The sequence below is a fragment of the Lupinus angustifolius genome, chromosome LG14, assembly GCF_001865875.1.
Source record: "Lupinus angustifolius cultivar Tanjil chromosome LG14, LupAngTanjil_v1.0, whole genome shotgun sequence".
Lineage (NCBI taxonomy): Eukaryota > Viridiplantae > Streptophyta > Magnoliopsida > Fabales > Fabaceae > Lupinus > Lupinus angustifolius.
Genome location: NC_032022.1, coordinates 14,023,747 through 14,043,927, shown reverse-complemented (window position 1 = coordinate 14,043,927; position 20,181 = coordinate 14,023,747). Strand labels below are relative to the sequence as shown.

At 31.8% G+C, this 20,181-nt stretch overlaps 3 protein-coding genes across 6 annotated transcripts in view; 2 read left to right on the top strand and 1 right to left on the bottom strand.

Moving 5' to 3' along the window:
- Positions 1 to 3,874, bottom strand: part of LOC109326708 (MADS-box transcription factor 23-like) — a 26,640-nt gene extending 22,766 nt beyond the window's left edge. Inside the window, exon 1 of one of the 2 annotated variants that reach the window (XM_019559463.1) lies at positions 3,551 to 3,874. In XM_019559463.1, coding sequence (XP_019415008.1) covers positions 3,551 to 3,732 — 182 coding nt within the window. In that variant the 5' untranslated portion in view covers positions 3,733 to 3,874. The remainder of the gene's footprint in view (positions 1 to 3,550) is intronic. The other variant, XM_019559464.1, reaches the window with a different exon arrangement.
- LOC109327220 (XIAP-associated factor 1-like) lies at positions 9,792 to 14,560 on the top strand. 3 transcript variants are annotated; one of them, XM_019560298.1, is made up of 6 exons: positions 9,792 to 9,868; positions 9,944 to 10,026; positions 10,527 to 10,662; positions 12,968 to 13,105; positions 13,192 to 13,313; positions 14,191 to 14,560. In XM_019560298.1, exons 2-6 carry the CDS (start codon positions 9,989 to 9,991, stop codon positions 14,348 to 14,350), a joined length of 594 nt encoding a protein of 197 aa, XP_019415843.1. In that variant the 5' UTR covers positions 9,792 to 9,868; positions 9,944 to 9,988; the 3' UTR covers positions 14,351 to 14,560. The 3 variants fall into 3 exon arrangements, with proteins under 3 accessions (XP_019415843.1, XP_019415844.1, XP_019415842.1); XM_019560299.1 differs by having other exon boundaries at positions 9,821 to 9,839; XM_019560297.1 differs by lacking the exon at positions 9,792 to 9,868 and having other exon boundaries at positions 9,892 to 10,026.
- LOC109326112 (transcription initiation factor IIA subunit 2-like) lies at positions 15,852 to 19,010 on the top strand. The gene is made up of 4 exons (XM_019558779.1): positions 15,852 to 15,956; positions 16,087 to 16,245; positions 16,348 to 16,398; positions 18,569 to 19,010. Exons 2-4 carry the CDS (start codon positions 16,117 to 16,119, stop codon positions 18,707 to 18,709), a joined length of 321 nt encoding a protein of 106 aa, XP_019414324.1. The 5' UTR covers positions 15,852 to 15,956; positions 16,087 to 16,116; the 3' UTR covers positions 18,710 to 19,010.

The following is a 20,181-nucleotide window of genomic DNA, read 5'->3' as shown; positions in this document are numbered from 1 at the left end:
CCCGTGAGGGGTGGTGTGTTTGGGGCTCAGTATGGGTGTGCATGTGGTGGGTTTCTTCGAGGTTGATGAATTGCTGGGCCTTGGCACGGAGGTCTTCCATAGTAAGGTCGGTGTATTTGGCTAATTCCGTGCAGAAAAGGCCTTCCTGGAGTCCCATAACGAGGACATGTACGGCTACTTCGGGGCTTAGGGTACGTACCTTCATAGCCTCGGTATTGAATCGATCGAGGTATGCTCGGATGGATTCGTTGGATCCTTGGCGGATGCCGGACAGTGTGTATGATGACCTTGGTTGCTCCTTGCTTGCTGTGAATCTTGTGTTAAAAACGGAAGCAAGGGATTCCCAAGTGTTGATGCTGTTTGGGGCTAAGCGGGTGAACAATTGAAGGGCCGCTTTTTTAAGAGTCAGGGGGAAGGCCCTGCACGTGATGGGGTCAGACGCCCCATGGAATAACATAGAAGCCTCGATGGCGTCCAGGTGGTCTTGTGGGTCTGCCGTCCCATCATATTGGTCCATGTTTGTTGGGCGGTGGAAATGGGAGGGTAAGGGATAAGCCATGATAGTAGGTGTAAAAGGATGTCTAGCACCACAAGAGTGGTGTGGGGCTGATTGGGATGGTGGGTGTGACTCGTTTGCTTACTCTTCACGGTTATTCTCGTGAAGAGGGCGTTCGGAATGATCCTCAGGGTTGATTTTGGAGTGGCGGAGTTCCTGTATGACATCGGCCTGTTGCTGGATGGTCGCTCTTAGCGTTCCAACATCTGGAGAAGTTGTTGGGTGGTTGGTTGATGTTCTGGAGTGGTCTGATGGCTATGGCTAGCTTGGTGGGATGGTTGTCTCGGTGGAGGAAGGGTGCTTGGTGCAAGGTCGACTTGGCTGGTTGATAGAGCTCGGTTTCTTGTGGTTACCATTGTGTGAGTAGGAAGCACAGACGGTGCAAATGTTCTTTATCAGAACACAGAGATACGAACTATGATGGATCAGATGTTGATGAAGAGGTAGGAAGTGGTCGTCAAGGTGATAGGAGGAAGCAAGAGAGTTGGGCTATTCCTATTTATAGGAGTAAGAGTTGACATTGGGTTCTTGGCTGGTGGTGCGACGCGTGGCCGACCAAAGGTGTTGTCGGGAGTTGCTTTTCCCGTGTCAGGCGGTCTGTAGGATCGTACACTGTGCCCTTCTTGTCTTCTAGCCTGTGGTTGGTTAGGCTCCCGTTCTGCAACCCGTCTGTCGCGCTGGCAGGTAGGTTGGTGGAGTACGGAAAGCATGTTGTCCCTTGGGTCAACTTTGGTGGTCCCAACAAGGGGGCCCACCTCGGTGACCAAACATATGACCTTTGGTTCGTCGGATAGGAACAATACATGAAAATGTAAGAGAGTGTTTTATTCATAAAAAAAGCTAGAAAAGCACCATAAAGTTGTATGTCGTATGCCACAATCTAAATTATTCAATAGCTATTGTATGATTAACGTGTTATTTAGTAGATTGCGCTTTTTAGTATGTGGGGAGTTTATGTGTAAATGTTCAGGTTGTATATAACTATATATTGGAAGAGTACTGTCAGTGTGACATCACCCTGAATTAAATAATTGTCTAATCCTAGCAAAAATCAATTACTATATTAATTGCAATATGATATTCTCAAAACTAATGCATTAATTGGGATGATTTTAAGTTAAATTTTGAAATTAAAAAAAAAACAAATTAATTTTCAGTTTTATAATTGTATTATCAGTTTTTCCTCAATTTTAAAAGGTGTTGTCAAACTTATAATTTCTCCAATATTAGCCTGTTATCATATACCCTCTGCTACCTTTATAATTAAACAAGACTCTTGACCATTGTCAATCACACCTTCCTTCACTATTGGCGTTGTCACATGGTGGTTGTTGATTGTGGCGGTATTTGTAAAGGAGGAGGCAATGGTGGTGTTCAAGGTGGCAATCATCGATTTTGTAACTTTTAGTCCTTATCATGTATTTATTTATCGTTTTGATGAGGGATGATCCTCTTCGGGTTACAATTGTCAGTTTATTTGAAAAAGTGTTGCTCTTAAGAATCAATTATCAACCTCTAGTATTTTTAGATTAAACATGGGTAAGATTGAATCTACCCAACCATTAAACTAAGTTCCTCTTGGCCATATGCTTTTGTAACTAAAAATTGAATTAATCCAATTTTTATTTTCTATTGTTTTTTGTTGATTTGAAAGCTAATTTAAACTTGTTTTGAAAATTTGTGAAAAACAATTATTATTTTTGCCAAATGGGAGTTGTTATGAAAATATCTTTTCAAACTTAAATCAGAAACTGAAAGTCAAGTAGGATTTTAGGTAGAAAATGTTCTCTCCCTTATGCCCCATGATGGAATGACTCCTTGTGGCTCATGATGAAAAATCTAAGAAATTGGGCTCTACTTTAATGTGGTATTAATTTTCCATCTTAAAACCTATTTGAAACGAAAGGAATATAATGTGTGATCATAAAATGAGGTATATGATGTGAGACATGTTTCTCATCTTCTTCCATAGAAACCTATTGGGTTAGGCAATAGGCCAATTCTAGCCCATGACATAAGGGTTCCGTCTGACTAATGATGGAAAGCCGAAGGAGTTGAGCTCTAAACTCTAGTATAATGTTAAGTTTCTATTTCAACCAAATGGCAATAAGATCATTAACCCAATAAGATATATGGACCACACCTTAAAAAATAAAGCAAGCAATACAAAACTTCATTCCAACAACAATATTTCCCTTCCACACCCTTGTTGCCAACAATTACAATCAAGGTTACCTTCCTTTGCATGTGCTACCAACTCCACCACCGTGGGGTTGGGCATGGTGATCATTGATGGTGGCCGATAAGCAACACTCGTGTAAGATAAAAGAAAGAAATACTCATGTTGGGTATGCATTATTGCAATTCATTATTATGTTAGTATAAAATACTCCATTTATTTGTAATTTATATTACTAATCTATACCCTAATAATGAAACGAAAATGCTTACTTCTCCCATTTCATATAAAATGACAGTCAATCACTTTATAATATTTCTGAACTGTTCACGTCCAGTGCAGAAAATAGGTGCATTTTTCAAACCCTCGGCCGTGAATCTCACTCTTTCATGTGATAGAACAAAAACTACACCTCAAGCATCTCAATTTTTCATACTAACTCCGTTACTCAAGGCTCAAGCTTCCGTGTCCTTAAAAGTCAGTATATCTCTAAAAAAACTAAGGAAGAAAAATGTTCTCAAGCCTTATATCAGATCAAATTAATGTTTTCCATCGGTAGCATGAACCCATGAACTATCCTAAATTCATAATATCTTATATTCACGCAATCCAAGAGAAAATCACTAGTCTCTGGAGTTCAGTAGTTCAGTCACAAATTAGTAGTAATATACACTAATTAATATACAGTAATGTCACTATTAACATTCAAAAACAAACACAGCAATCAACACAATGCACATGAACACATATTTTGAGGTGCAGAGAAAACAGTAATGAACCAAAAAAATCGGAAGATCTAAGAGGTCAAAGTGCACCTGGTGTTGGAGAATTCGTGGAGTTTACCAGTGCTAGAGAAAATCACGACTCCTACCTCAGCATCACACAAGATCGCAAGCTCTTTCGCCTTTTTCAACAAACCGCTCCTCCGCTTCGAGAACGTAACTTGCCTGCTCGTCGAATTGTCGATCCTCCTTATCACGATCTTCCCTCTCCCCATTCTTACTTCCAATCAAACCCTAACTCAATCTTATGAACAGATCCACAACCGAAATTTCAAATTTCACCAGCAAAATTACACAAACCTGATCCATAAATAACACAGACAGAACATTCCATTCACTCCTAGAATATACGGAAATTAAAACAACGGAGAATGGAGAAAAAACATCGAATCGATTTTCCGAGAAATTAGAAGAATAAAAAAATCACATAACCTAGTGAGAGAAAGAAGAGAGAATATGCTTACCGGTGAAAAGAGATGATTATAAGAGAATACTGAATTTTTGAGCTGAAGCAAGAAGTGGTAGGTGCTATATAAGGAAAGTCTGTTTATGGAATGGGTTTATCTATGGAGAAAAACCGGAATGGAAAACCGCTAGTGGTTTTTTCTGTAAAGGGTACGTGGCCCAATCAGGTTCTGATTCCTGAGATGTTATTGGACTATTTTTATTCTGAGATGTTATTGGTGTACGCGTGGTCACTACTAATACGTACACCGTAGCTTATTCCGTATATTCCTTATAGTTGGGGAAAGAGATGTTCATGAGTCTTCACCTTGTTCAATGATCATTTAAGCTAAGCAACTACAAAGCTAACACCAATTGGAGCTCATAATTGGCTAATAGACACAAATTTTGTATAGTGTGTTCATTTATGAAAAGAAATTTTCTTTGTATAATGAATAATATATTCACTGAGGAATTAATTTCTTTTGAGATTTATAATTATTTCTTCTTTCCAATAAATAATGTATATAAATATCAAATATTTGACATTTAATTAGAGATCTAATAAGGTAAACAAGCTTCTTCTTTTTTTATGATGTGACAAACAAGATAAATTATTGTTTTAAAAGCTAAAATTAAAGTCTTGAGTAAATTACACTATTAATACTTCAATTATAATGCAATTATATAAATTGTATCTCGATTTTGTATATTTACACAATCATCTTTTTATATATTTTTATATATATATATATTTTTATATATATATATATATATATATATAATTATAGTGACAAATAAGTGTAATAATTTAAATAAAAAGATGATGAGTGTAATTAAATTAAAATCTAAATAGTGTTGATGCAATTTATTCTTAATTAATTAGCTATACATTAGTTGGGGTAAATTGATTGTATGAAAACTTGAATATAAAATTACTTTCTCTTTTATGTATTTAAACAACATAACCTTAGAAATATTGATACATTTTATAACAAACCAAAAATGAAAAGAATATAAATCAACCCTTATATTTTTATAACTTTCTCTCCTAAATAATATTACACCTTATTTTTCTATTTTCTTTCTATTATATCACATTATCAATTATATTTATTGTTTTCTCTCTTATTTTCATATATCATTTTCTCTATGAATATAATTTTATGATTTGTTTATGTAAAGATTTATACACAATTAATGTATTATCTACTATTCATTATTTTTTGAATAGTTAATAATAATTAAAAATAATGGTGGATAATAGATTGATAGTATATAAAATTTTATACTATTAATGCATTTATTTTTTCTTTTTCTATATAATAAATTAAAAAGAGTATGTACATCAATAAAATTTATAAAAAAAACATTCAAAATAGGACTACATGTAGATAATGACGTAATAATTATTGAGGGAACCTGAAGATCGCACGCGCGTTCCAAAAAGTGCGCAGTTTTGTCGTTCTCCAAAGTACGACGAAAGGAAAGGGAGCACGTGTCGATATCTTATGTGGATAATAGGAAAGTTCAAAAAGAGAGAGATGCTATCCTTTTCTATTTTTTTAAGGTTTCCAAATCAGGACGTTGGTGCTGTAGCATTTGGCAATATACCTAAACAATTTGGATTCTCTCTCTTTTTTTGTAACAACTATTTAAGGTACCTGCTTTTTTGATGCTCTTTGTCTACTTTTCTTACAAGAGTGGAAGAGAATTGAAACACCCACTAGTAGTAGTTTAGAGCACACACTATGTGTATAAAAATAAATAAATTCTTAAAAGGTAATTAGTTAAACTATTTTGAATTTTGTACCCATAAAAACTATTTTGATTTTCATGATATATAAGATCATTTTTTGAGTTTTGATTGGAGGACATCATTCGAGAACATAATTATATATTATCCTATAAAATATTTCTATAAGTCTTATTAATGATTATTTTATAGATATATAATGAATGTCATTTTTTGTGTGTCAAATATTTATAGGCTAATTTTATATAAGAATATATATCATTACTCAAAACATCTTATGAAGATTAACTCAATGAAAAAGGTTATTAAAAAGTAGCGTCTTTAATAGCTTAAAAATTATTTCCTGTCAAAACTCTTCATTTTTTTTGAAAAACCTCCATATCTGTTTTTTTTTCTTTAGTAGGTATCAAAGATATTTCCAAACAAATGAGTTCTCTTTTAATCTAAAAAATCATTTTACATACACATGTCAAAGATCATATCCTGAAGTACACATTAAAAAGCGCAGTCTTAATTTAGTTCATTTAAAACAATGTCACTTTATGTTTTTAACAAATCCTATGTGCTTTGTTAATACAAGTTTTGCTCAAAAAAAAGAGATAGGTTTGCATTAAAAAAATGTCGTTTCTTATGTTGGGAAGTGATAGACTTAAATTTCTAATGCATGTTACTTTATTTATATTCCTTAAAAAAGTATTTAACCATCTCAGCTTGAACCATTTTTGAATGTAGAAAAAAAGAGAGAAGCCCTTAGCCTCAAACAACTATGAAAAACACAAACATGTCATGAACTACCACTTGCCCTTGCTCGTATTATCGAGCATATGATAATGCAAAGCATGCACAAAACACAAATGAGATTTTTTTCTAGTTCAAGTTCCAATTAACTTATTAACTTAATAATATTATAAAGTATGTGTTTGTTTCACTAACTTTGGAGTTTCTATCCCAAAGGCTTAGGAACCAAATGGGTCGTGTCAAACTTTGGTTGATTGCTTCCACGTTAAGTTCACGTGAACGTTAACTAATCGAGGTATGCTCCTATATGCACATAGTTTTATTAGCAAGTTGAGATTATGATTTTTATTTATTTATTTTGATAAGCAATAACTTGCAATTAAAATTAGTTGTGAATATCCAATATCCATATTCTAGTGGCAAACAACTTTGGAAACTGGGTCCTGAGGGTGGAATCCTTCCATAATTAGAAGGGGTGACATATGCATGTGATATATGGAAATGTAGTTTTGTCATTGAAAAATGAAAACTATGCACATAACTCACAACTATGGGGAGGTTCATTTGAAGTAAGGTTTAACTGTGTAAGAGATTTTTCACATGGAAGAGGGTGAAGACAATATGTCTTTATTTATGTCTTACTTTGTATTCTAATTTAATTAGAAAACTTATTCAATTAAAATGAATTTTTTTTAATATTTTAATATTATTTTATGAAATTTGATTAGTTAATAATACGAAGACAGAAAAAATTTAGAATAGGTGATCCTTATTAATATGAGAGATAGAGAAGAGGTTGTTTATAATGGATGTTAGTGGAAAAGCCACAACTTGGGTATTTAAGTGCCCCAAGTAACAAGAGAAATATATAGACCAAAATTTTTTTCAATCTTTTAAGAAATACATCATCATTACTATATATAAAATGACATATATTGTATAAACCATTAATGTTATATTTGGGAGTTACCAGAAAAATTGGATGAGAAATATTAATGGGTAAGGATAGGGAGGAATGAAAATAGAGAAGAAAGATAAACATCTTTATTATTTGAGTATGTGAATTTAGACGAGATAAGACTAAAGTAATGATAATACAAAAAATATGTTTTTCTTTTTCTTTTAAAAGTTTAATTAGAAATGTACAAAAATGTAATTATAAAATTTTATTAAAGAATTTAGATATGTTTGTCTCCAAAAAACCCTAAATTAGAGGAACAATGAAAATGGACATGTTGAGGGTTTTAAAGGGCTACAAAAAAGCTTTTACCAAAGTCATTTATTATTTTTCCTTCCGAAACAACACTCTCAGACAAAACCTAAAAGAAACAAATAATTGAGGATGATGATTGTAAATAGGAAGGTTACCCTTCCCTCCTTCCCTTTAGAAGTTCTATAGTGTGGAACTCCTGAATATAGAAGAAAAAAAGAAATTTCTCTTCAACAATGGAGAGAATCTTATTCCTTGTAATAGTATTGCAATATATGATTGTTTAATTGTGTAAAAGTAAAATTGATTCTTAAACTGTAATCCAATTAAGGTGTTATGATTATGATAGTCTTGTAATCACAATTATGGACATTGTTTTCTTGTAATAATCTACAATTGTGTACCCAACTTAACTACAATCATATGGATGATGTTTTGTTTTTGTGGGTTGACATGTGCTTCTACAAGAAACTAAAATTAAAATAAATTAAATTATAATTTATATGAATTTGTAATAAAAGGAGTTAACATCTAGTACCAAAGTCTTAAATCACTAATTTTAATCTTTACATGGACACAAAAACAATTTTTTTAAGCACAAAACCAATATGACCCCAACTTCAAAAACCTTATGAAAAGAATGTTCTATAAAAAAATTCATACAAGTGCAAGTATAATTTTATTAAAAATCTATTTTTATTATAAAATTTACGTAAAGTCATTTGATGACTATGGTATTGTTTTAGAGTCGCCTATTTTTTAACCACTTAACCCTTTGTTAACTTTCTTTAAAATTTGTACCCAAAGGTACCCTAGTTAACAGATGGAGATAAATTTCTTTTTAAAACAGACAAATTATTGAAGTGAAATCATGCTTAAAGAAAATTATGCTTAGCTTTGTTGGTTCGTTATATTTACTTTTTAAGTTTTGTTTACACTTTATTTTTATTATTATTCAAACGTAACAAGTAGTGAAGAAATTTACCTTACTATCCTCTATTATATTTATTTTATAAACTTTAAGAAGCCGAATACTTGAAAATCAGCTATAAATGGGTAGACCCAATAAGTGGTGATCCAAAGGCCCAACATGAGAAATTTGTGGGTTGCTAAACGGTTCGGTTTTGAAGGTTTCACAAGTTGCGAAATTGTGAACAGGACTCTACAATATGGGTTTTCCAATATAAAAAACCGGACTATTCTCTTTTTTGGATTGGGACAATTTCATTGATTTCACATAAAAGAATCCGGATGACATTTTTTAACACAGTTATTATTATCTCTTAATTTTTTAGGTAAGAAATTATTCTCTTTCAGGATCTATAGCTGTCATTTTCAATTAGTATTGTTCTCAGAAATCGAACATTAGATCTTTTTGTGTCCTTGCTTATTGTTACATGTGTTCAACATAAAATGCATCTACCAAATAAGCATTAGTTTAGTAGTGTAAGGTCACATTAGATCCCTAAGGTTTGATTCCTATGAGCGACAGTTATTGGGAGGGACAGTCAAAATCCTCGAAAGAGATTATTACTTACCCGAAACTTAAGAAAATACCCTTAGTAGTAATAAAAAATAAAATACATATTAAAAAGAATGCAGATTTCAGAGGGAATTTTATAAAAAGCATATAAGGATAATGAGGTAAAGAAAATTATAAATTGATAATCACCTTATCTCATATATTTTGCAAATCTAATAACTATACAACTTTGATATAATAGTATAAAATCTCATTAGATTATCAGAAAAATCAAAATATTAAGTGTTTAATTTTTATGATCAACACTTATTGAGAAGTCGCATATATCAGGATAAATTAGTTTCTTAACCATAAATAAAATGAGAGAAATCGTTGGTAGTATCAATTTTTTTAACAAGTTGTTTTTGTAGAAAGTAGAAAGCCAAACGTCCATCTTCAATATAATTAGAAGGAATACTTTTTTTCTCTTCTAAATCTAAATCATATAACATTAAAATATTAGAAATGATTTTCTTTTATGATATTTCTTAGTATAAGAAAATAAGTCATTTTAAAATCTTAAAAGTATTTTATTCTCTTTTCTTTTTTTGCTGAAAAAAGTGTCAATCCACATTTTTTTTAACAAATCTCATTTTTAATTCTTACCTTAAAAGCCCAAATTCTTCCAATACCTAACCATTTCTAACTCCTGGTATAATCCGAATACCCACTTTTATTAATGTACCTCACTTTTTTTTTTCAATTTTAATTATTAATTCTCAATTTTATCTTTATCTTTCTTTGTTTTCTTCGCAGAGCAACGATATATTTTCTTTTTGTGGATAATTTTGTTGCTAAATCATGGAATCCGATCAAGCCACGAGTATTTGCGCTCACTGGTAAACGCTTCCGATTTATGAATGAACGATCTTTCAAATTTTTACCGTGGTGAAGATTTCGTCAACCAGGATCTAGCGGTTAACGTTATTGTTTCAGTTCCAATGAGTTTCTAACCTGAAATTTATGGTTAATTGGGATTATTTGTTTTGTTTCTGAATTACTGAGTGGTTTGATTTAGCGTAATGAGTAATTTGTTTCCCTTATATTCCATGTATGATTCTTTTTTTTCTTCTTGTTGATTGCATTTAAATTTCTATTTGTGGTTGATAAACTTGATCCTTTTTGTCTTAGGAAGTGTTTCGTTCTGATTATGTATGGTAAAAACGCTTTTGAAAACCAAAATCAGCTTTTTCTTTCAGCTGTTGTTTGTTTGGAAAATCACATGGAAGAATGCTGTTTTTTTAAAGCGAGGAAGTTGGAGAATAAGATTATTTTAGAATCGGATAATTTTATTATTTATGAATTTGACTCGAACATGCATTTATTTTGATTGTTTTAGTGACCGACCTATCCCTGCTTCAAATATTGATCTGCATTATGCTCATTGCTCCCGGAACCTTCAAAAATGCAAAGTTTGCAGTGACATGGTTCCAAAACAACATGCTGAGGATCACTACTTCAGCACCCATGCACCGGTATGTGAATTTCTGTCTTGTTTGGTTTTGTTATATTCTAAGTTTAGGTTTCGAGAAATTAGTGAAGAACCTATTAAGTTGAGAAGTTTTCATTGCTTGGTGATGATGATAAAAAGAAAGAATGAATGGAACATGTCGTGAGTTTATTTTGAAAGGATACTGGGCTAACAATGATGTCCCAGTGACAATTAGTTGCTGGTTTAGCCCTTATTTGATACAAAACTAGTAAAATGGGTTGGATAATTTTCATTGCGGTGGAAAATCTATCAACCATCCAGTCTGTTTATTTGTGTGTACGTGTGTGTTTGTCTGTGTATATATGCATCCACCCAACTCATTTGTTATGGTAATTGATAAGTTTAAAAGGTTGGATTTAGAGGATCTATTTTGCTTAGTGGATGCATAATGTACTAACACAGGTATCCATGAGATTTGGATTTCTGCAATTGACAGAGTTGCTAAACTACTTTGAGATTGTTGTCCCATGTGGCACATTACCTTGCTTACTGTCCCAACATTCGTGAACATGTCTCTGCAGATATTCTGGATTAACTGTACCTACAATCCCGTCTTAAAAAATTTAAGCCCAATTAATGCCATCAACCTTCTATTTCCTGCTATATCATCTGCTTTTGTTAAAATATGCTTTATGTGAGACACTATTAAAATCATATTGTCATTCATTTATCAGGTTAGTGTGTTTATCACTGGCTTTGTAGTTTGTAGTTTTGTACATTAAGCTCTTGTATATCAATAACCATTCAAATCAATACTTTTAGAATTAACTCATATCATACAGCATTATGTAAAATTGTCAAGGAACCAACTCTTACACAAATTTAGGTTGTTAGGTGAAGCTCATGAATGGTTATATATATAACGTTTTTTAATTAAATAAACACTAAATGATTAATGATATTCAAATTAATATCTTAAGAAGGTTCTTAGTTTTTTGTCACCCAATCAGTTTGTGACAGTGGGTTTTAAAATTGTTTATATTTCCTTTTTCATCTTCCTTTTGTTCTTATGCTTTTATGGCGGTTTAGTACAAGAGGCTCCCACTTAGCCAGGAGTTTTCGTGTTATAAAATCTCCAAATAGTAACAAATACTGAACAGCGTGGTCAGTTTATATTAAAACATAATGATTAAAGAACAGTGTAATTCTAAAGTTAAAATAATGAATTTGAGGATCCTTAGTCGTGATAAAAAATAAGAGAAGACCTGTCAAATTAGCTCCGACCCAGGAGCTCACATTTCCCCTTTTTTCTTTCTTTCTTTGGTGAGCCAATCTGCTTAACCCACCAACCCAGGTGGGTTCAGCTGTTTTGGTCAAAACCTGGTTTGTTGCTAAAGTGCGCCAACCTGCCCAACTCATTTTAGTGCTAGGTTGACTCACTTCCACAGCTAAGGGTAGAGTTCTAATCAAATATCTGAAATAAGAACAGAAATATAGAAAATAATATCAATAATGGATGGATGACAGTTTTTTTAATAGCTTTTAGTTGCTTAGTAAGTTTCTTGGACTCCAGTTCATAGATTTGGGTTTTAAAACTTGGGTGTTGGTTCAATTATGTTTTGTTGGTAATTTTGCTCAACAGGGAATATATGTGGATGGGCAGGAGCCAGGAGTTTAGTCGATTAAAAGGATTCTTTTGTATTGACATTCCGTTTAGAGTTGATAGAACAGGACATGACTGTATTAGGATCCAATTGCAAGGTTTGGTACATGAGTCCCATATTGGAAGTATGGGATTCTAATGTGGGGTTTATTAGGTCTTGGACTCTCCAACTATGATAACTAGCTTTTTTGATATTGTTCTCCCAAGGTTCTTATCAGACTGGGTGAAGCTTTTGTAACAGATATAAAGATGACTTGTTATAGCAGCTTCATTATGGCCTTCAATTTTCCCATTTCCAGCAAACATGAGATTAGTTTTCAGAGCTTAATCATGTGTGGGTTGGGATTGGATGGGAAATTTGGAGTGAACGTATGTAGAGGTTATTGACCCAATCCTAATTTTTATGGTATCATGATTCATGCATATAATGCGGAGGTACTTATTATACCACAAAAGGGAGTAAAGGAATGAAATAAAAGAACTTGGAATGTAAACTCACTAAATATGCTAAGGCTAACAGAAAAAAATGAAAGAGTTGGCAAAGTTGACCACATGCCTGTCACTTCCTTTCCTTTGGGTATCCCCCCTGTCACACAATGACTATAAGTCTATAAACACAATTATTGAAATCAATTAGAAATTCATTTTATGCTAGTTTTTCAAAAGAAAATGTGAATCTGTGCAGGTTGCCTGTTCATTGTGCAGTGAGACAATGGAGCGTGATATTTTAGATATCCATAAAGGTGAAAACTGCCCTCAGAGAATTGTCACTTGTGAGTTTTGTGAATTCCCATTGCCGGCAATTGATCTGGCTAAGCATCAGGTATTGTTTATTAGGAACTTTTAATTTAGGAACTAGTAGTCAACGTACTTCAGCACTAATTTTAGTTTGATCTTTACAACTTTCAGGACGTATGTGGGAATCGAACAGAACTTTGTCATGTTTGTAACAAATATGTTAGACTACGTGAAATATACAGCCATAGCGATAGTTGCAATAGAATCCAAGACAATTCTGTGGGGTCTTCAAGGTAGGAAATGTCATCATTTAATTATATTATTATAGTGCATCATAATCCTGTCCAAAAATTTGAAATTTATGTGAACAAAGCTTCAGATTTATTTTTATTTTAAAAAAATTTATGTTTTCTTGATTGACCAAATCCTTCAATCTTTCGTATTTTAAATTGGCACTATTATTGAGACATAACACATATATGGTTTCTTGCTTCTTGAGAAGTTAAAGTGTTCTCTGCTAAACCTATTTGATGACTATTTTGATGCAAAATACACACACATATTTTCTCTGCTCCTGGCTCATACACATGCTTTAAGAGCTATATATAAAGAAGGAATTGCTATTTTCATTATTTTTTTTACCTTTATTATGTTTGTTTGTATTTATTTTATTTCTATACTAAATTATATATTATGTGAATTCCTTTGAATAGATTGATTGATAGAGATGCTTATATGAGTTAGCAACTTCTGAAATGTAAATATTTTTTTCTTGCTTCATTCATACAAAAGCTAAGTCATCATATGGATCCTTGTAGTTGCAATCTTCATATAACCCTAAATGTACCTCTTGAAGTTAGTTATGTTTTATTTATATTGCTTCTAGCAAACTAATATCATTTCCAAATTCAGTTTGTTATTTAGGCAATTGAGGACTTGAGGTTTTGCAACTGTGTAATATTATCCTTGAGCCTTCTTTAATTAAGGCTTAATGTTAAATAACTACAATGTGCGTATGAATCCTTCAACCTATTTTAGAAGTTGGTGTTTACTTGTAAATCCCAGCTATGCAAAGGAACGAATCACAGTTTACTACTAGAATTTTCGCTTAGTGTCATTTCTGTTTTCCTTGTAATGGAACCATTTACTCTTTTTTTTATTTATCTGAAGGGATGTTAGAGCTGCTGAAAGAGATGAAGGTGCTCAAAGAAGACCTCAGAATGAATTCTCAAAAAGAAATCTTCTTTTCACAATAGCAATAACTGGTGTTGCTGTTATAGTTGGATCTATTTTTTTCCAGCGAAAAGCTGAACCAAGTGATGTGCATTAGCAGCAGAGAGGATACATGTTACTTAGGGTCATGTAAAAATCTGCTTTTTCTATGAAGTTGTATGAGATATACTCTAAAGACTGTATCCTTGTTATTGTCACTGTTTTTTTAGTGGTTATATGTTTTGGACAAAACTTGAGTACTATGATTGAGATAATTTGAGCCATTTATGATTTTTTTTAATAATGAGAAATTTATTTGTGTCACATATAAAACGAAATAGTGCAACAATTTGAAGTAAAGAAAATGTTGACAATTCATTTTTAATTTGTTTAGATTATGTACTTGCTCATATAGAAAATACGACAAATCAGGTCTAATCCAACTAGGTGAATCACAATTGAACATTTTATAATATTTTATCAAATAATATTGAAAACAATTTATTTTCATTATCTATACTTATTATAAAGTCAAAACATGGTATAATCATCCACCACGGTGTAATTTGTAATTTCCTATTTTATCATTGCCTATTTTCTATTTTCACAAAAAGACCATATAATCTAATGACCATATCTCCATTACACATCTCATATTATTATCTTAATTGTGAATTCTTCTTAATTTTGTAACCATAATAATATTTTTTTCTTTACTTATGAAACAAAAATATTTTGTAATAATATTTATCTTTTAAGTATGTTTTCATAACTTAAATATTCAATAATAACGCTCTATAATATTTACTATTTGACAAATATTTTGTTTCATGGTAAGTTTATTTGACTAATTCTGCCCCCATTTATATACTTTATCTATAAAACTAACTATAAGTGATTTAATTATTTAAATAAACAATTATATTCCAAACAATAGAAAAATGGGTTGAGAGAAGCAGAAGAGTGTATGATAAATACTGAAGTTCCCATCTAAAATTGACAAATTGTTCATTTAATTATATATTTCTAAACTAGGTATAAAATTTAATAAAATTGTCAATGTGTCGACTCTTTAAATAATATGTTATGAGTCAACTCTTGTGTGTATGGCAAAGATTTGTTGATAGAACTGGTGACTTATATGAATAAATTAGTTTTTGAATCATAGTCATAATCATCTTTAATGTAACAAAATAAAAGTCAGTCATTAACATAAAAAACTAATTACCTAAAAGTTTAAAATCTATATACTCATAATGTAATTTTTTTTCCACACTGTTAGTACATCATCCATGACTTATATTACTTTTATTTGAGAGTTAATGATGGTTAATAAATCAACAATCAACGGTGAATAATTTAGTGACAGTGTTACACTATCAATATATTTTGAATTTAAATATAAGTTTTCAAACCAATCACATCTTATAAAATTATATAAATTATGAAAAAGAAAATGTGCGATTCCTACTAAAATACTTGAAAATGTGTCTCGAAGGTTTCATTTTTTCCTAACAAGAACCACATGGGATCAAAAATGCACGAGGGTAATATTGTTATTACACATTGAATTTCCATCCTCACTCCTATATATACCTTCAACTCAAAATGCTAGGGTATAAAAATCCCCAAATTTCTCTCTCTCAAGAACTCAACGGAACCATAATAATCTTACAACAACTGAAGAACAACACCAAATCAATTTCAACGTCGCCAACCGATTCGTAATACAAATCCTATATCTTCGTTTTATTCTCTCCAATTTCAATTCTCAATCGATTCTCTCACGTCATTTCTCAATTACATGCAATTTCGTCACTAACTTGCTACGTTGTAATAATATTGCTTATGCAGTTCTTTCCGATCGTGTTTCACGGCGCAAAAATGGCGACGTTTGAACTGTACCGCAGGTCGACGATCGGAATGTGCCTTACCGAGACTTTGGATGAGATGGTTCAGAACGGAACACTCAGCCCTGAGCTTGCTATTCAGGTTCTTGTTCAGTTCGATAAGGTACTTTTATAAGATAATAGTAATTTTATGTTATCTGAATTTTATATCTGTTTTTTTAAGTTTTTGACGTTTATTTTCAATGGTTATGTGGATTTATTGTAGTCTATGACTGAAGCTTTGGAAACTCATGTCAAAAGCAAGGTCTCCATCAAGGTAAGAATCGTTGTTAGAATTTTTCTAGCTGTAACAAATGAATGTTTGTGTATCTTTTTGCTACAATTTGATGATGTTGTTGTTGTAAACTTGTTAGCCAGTTTAAAAAATATGCGGATAATTATATGGGGATTCATGGTAGGGAATAGTGATAGCTGAACTAGGCAACAATCAAGATTGAGCTGAACTAGGCAACAATCAAGATTGAGCGGCTACTTGCTTTCTACTTGGTAACCTTTATGAGTTGCTCAACATTTATTAGTTTATGGTTTTCACAACAAAATTTTGTTACATTTCAAGCATTAATGGAGGAAGGTAGTGACCAATGAATGTTTTAAATCTCCCAAGTGTAATGAACAACTAATAAATGTTTTGCAACTAAAAATTCTGGGTATCGGTCAGGTCTGAATTTGCAGTTGCACCCACGTGGCAGTCACAGTCCTTGTAGGTTTAGGTGGAGTGTGATTGTGGTGTGATGTGATCACAACCATCACACGATTTAGATGTCGTGCCTGCATGAAGACATTGGTCCTAGATTTAGAACCTTGGACTGGATTTATATTGTGACAGTAAATGCTAATCAGGCTATCTTTAGTCAAAGCTCAACAGGATGAAAATGTTGAATTGTTTGATAGCGTGGACTGATAGTTATGCTTATGAAGCCATTATTTCCCAAAAAAGTATTTCCTTAGCTGTAAGTTAGGTACGCGTGACTAAAAGGAAATCCTAAAAAGCATGGACATGCGTGAACGTTAGCATAAAGAGGGTATGGACATGTGTGAACGTTAGCATAAAGAGGGTATGGACATGTGTGAACATTAGGATAAAGGGTAACAAAAATTATAATTTAGTTGAATCTGTATTAGAGATCTTCAATCCTTGATACTCCGTTTCTTTAATAACTTCTATAAAGTGGGATATAAATTGAATTTATTCACATTATTCTTTCGCATTCTCATTCGTATTTACATTCATTGAAGTCGAGATTAATCTGCCCCTTGAAGGATGCTTTCCTTTGCACTCAATTGTTTTCCAGTGGCTGTTTCTTGTTGACAAACAGATTATAATTATCCAATACTGAACTAAATTCCTACTCTGAATTAAATATTTTGATCCTTTAACTCTGAATATTATGATATATATATACATATATATATATATATATATATAATTAGCTGTTTGGCCTTATTATTTTATGTGTAGAAACAAAATTCAATGATGGAAAGCGAAAATCCCAGTTATCCTCCATTAGGCTTTAATTGCTAAAGGATATATAAAACAACTGAGAAAGAGAAGTACTTTATCCCAAAGGAACTCTCCAATCATGCCATCTACAAGTTATTTCTTTGTTAATTGATGTTGTTATGGTCATCTAATTAGCATAGCTCTAAAATAACCTAGATTAAGGCTTGGTTGTTGTTATAAAGTAAGTTCATCACATAAACTAAGAGGCATTTATTTTATTTTAATGTTATCATTTTAAGTTGTCGTGTTTTCATTAATCATTAATATATATATAAAAGTTCTGTTTTCGTTTCACTTTTTTTCTTCATATTTTCAAAATTTAAGAAAATGTTCATTATTCCTATTAAAAGATGTTCATTATTTCGTTAGCACTAAATTGAAATCGAGAAACAAAGTACAAACAATGTAGCGTTTTTTAATTAATAATGAAAACATATCAAGTGAAAATGAAAACAAAAAAGGAACCGGACAAATTTTTTGTTTAATTTTATATGATTCCTTACCTGAATCCATTAGTATAACCTCACAAAATTTCTATTACTTTTGCGACATGCCTCTCAAGTTGCCCTGTTTTCACACCAAATGTAATTTCAAGCACCAAATGAAACTATGAGATCTGAAAGTTTATGATTTGAGGCCATTGTCTTCACTATATTACCTGGGAAACACTTATGAAATTTTAATTATTTTGCATTGTGAGTGTGTTCTCTAGCAGTTACTCTTAAGACAACCTGTGGGTATTGGGTAGTGAATAAGCCTGTTCCTTCTCTTAAATTAGTAACTAGTTATTAGTTATACTGATGATGTTGTCTTTGTAAGTAATGAACATAGTTATTCTCTCCTTCTTTCTCCATTCAATACTATTGTTGCCTCAATATGCTTAGTAGAACCTGACATGTTTTCTCTTTTCATTGTGTAACCATAGGGACATCTCCACACATACAGATTTTGTGACAATGTTTGGACCTTCATGTTACAAGATGCATTGTTCAAGACCGAAGACTGCCAAGAGAATGTTGGCAGGGTCAAAATAGTGGCATGTGATTCAAAGTTGCTCACACAATAATATGCCCGATGCTCGCTGCATTGTCGATAAACTTTTATCATATGGTGGTTTCTATGGGATCGATGGCAAGACGTGACAGATGATCTTAATTCTTGCAGGAAGGATCAACTATAAACATTGAGGATTTCAAAAATCATTAGTCTTTATACCTTTAGTTCATTATTGTTGAATTAAGAATACCGCATGAGAATTGGATTCAGATACCCTGTTTTCAATACCTTGTTCTGTTCTTCTGTGGGCACTCCTAAATGAATTTACTTATCTATTCCCAGAGGACATTTTAGTTGAGAGGCTATTTATCTGCAGATATTGATAATACCAAGAATTTTGGAAAGCCATATGAACTCCCACTCAACAATTTATTGCAATAGAATTGTACTTTGTTTTTTAGTACCAGTGAAAAATGGGAAACCATTGCAGGCCAACATGTTTCAGAATAAAAATGAAATTTACATTCCTTTCTTAAAAGGTCAAAAATTTGCATTCGTTTCTCGAAAGTTAAAAGACTTTGCTAATTTAAATTTATTAAAACTCTGGTCGGTCATCATTCATCAATTGTGTGCATGTTCATATTATTCTGATGATCACTTGTTTTCATATTTTAGGTGTTCATGGAAGTATTGAGAGGAGAATTTGAATATCAAAACTAATCAATTTAAGTTATGAAGTTATAATTCACGATTGTCACAAATTTTAATAGGTTTAGTTTAGTGCAATCTCCTTATCTTGATAATACCAAAAACTAATCTGAATACAAATTATGTATCGAGCAAAAAAACATTATTTTTTTTCTTCATAATTCATATTAAATAACTTCAAACTTGGTAAATTGTGTGGACAATTATGTTTCCTTAATATGAAACATTTTATCTTATTTCTTCTCTTGTTTATATTTTATGGTTATTTATCACAATCTATCTCCAAATTATTTTTAACGTGTTTAAGTTAATTGAATCGATTTATCAAGTGATATTCCAATCCCAGTACATTTGACTAATTTATGACAAAATCCTATATTTACAAATTTGTACTTCAGATTACTAGCAATATTTGTTACACTATGACTAATCATATGATGATACATTATTTTCCCGACAAAATCAATTGAGTTAATCATCTAAAGATGGAATAGGGTCAAGTTAGACCATACTACTTAAACACCTTCATGCCAAAAGGAAATTCATTCGAATGTATACCAATAAATATAAACAATGTAAAATAAAAAGTTTTAAAATAAATAACATGAATGTTTAACCATTTTGTATTTAATTAAAACTTATTAAGTATATTATCTCGATATCAACCTTTCAAAATAATTATAATTAGTATGTTAGTATTTTGTGTCAGCCGAGATTAATATACGAAGATGAGGCTCATGGAGTTGTCAAATGTAACTTGTACCAAAAAAAGGAGTATAACATTTTCATTTGTTAGTTGCTACACAATTTCGGGCCAAACCAAACTTACAAGTC

Excerpts from the sequence above, each read along its gene's own strand:
- LOC109327220 (XM_019560298.1), top strand. The coding sequence starts at position 9,989 with ATGGAATCCGATCAAGCCACGAGTATTTGCGCTCACTG. Across the intron at positions 10,663-12,967 it reads ACTTCAGCACCCATGCACCG|GTTGCCTGTTCATTGTGCAG; the intron begins GTATGTGAATTT and ends GAATCTGTGCAG. Across the intron at positions 13,314-14,190 it reads AATTCTGTGGGGTCTTCAAG|GGATGTTAGAGCTGCTGAAA; the intron begins GTAGGAAATGTC and ends ATTTATCTGAAG.
- LOC109326112 (XM_019558779.1), top strand. The coding sequence starts at position 16,117 with ATGGCGACGTTTGAACTGTACCGCAGGTCGACGATCGGAATGTGCCTT. Across the intron at positions 16,246-16,347 it reads TTCTTGTTCAGTTCGATAAG|TCTATGACTGAAGCTTTGGA; the intron begins GTACTTTTATAA and ends GATTTATTGTAG. Across the intron at positions 16,399-18,568 it reads AAAGCAAGGTCTCCATCAAG|GGACATCTCCACACATACAG; the intron begins GTAAGAATCGTT and ends GTGTAACCATAG.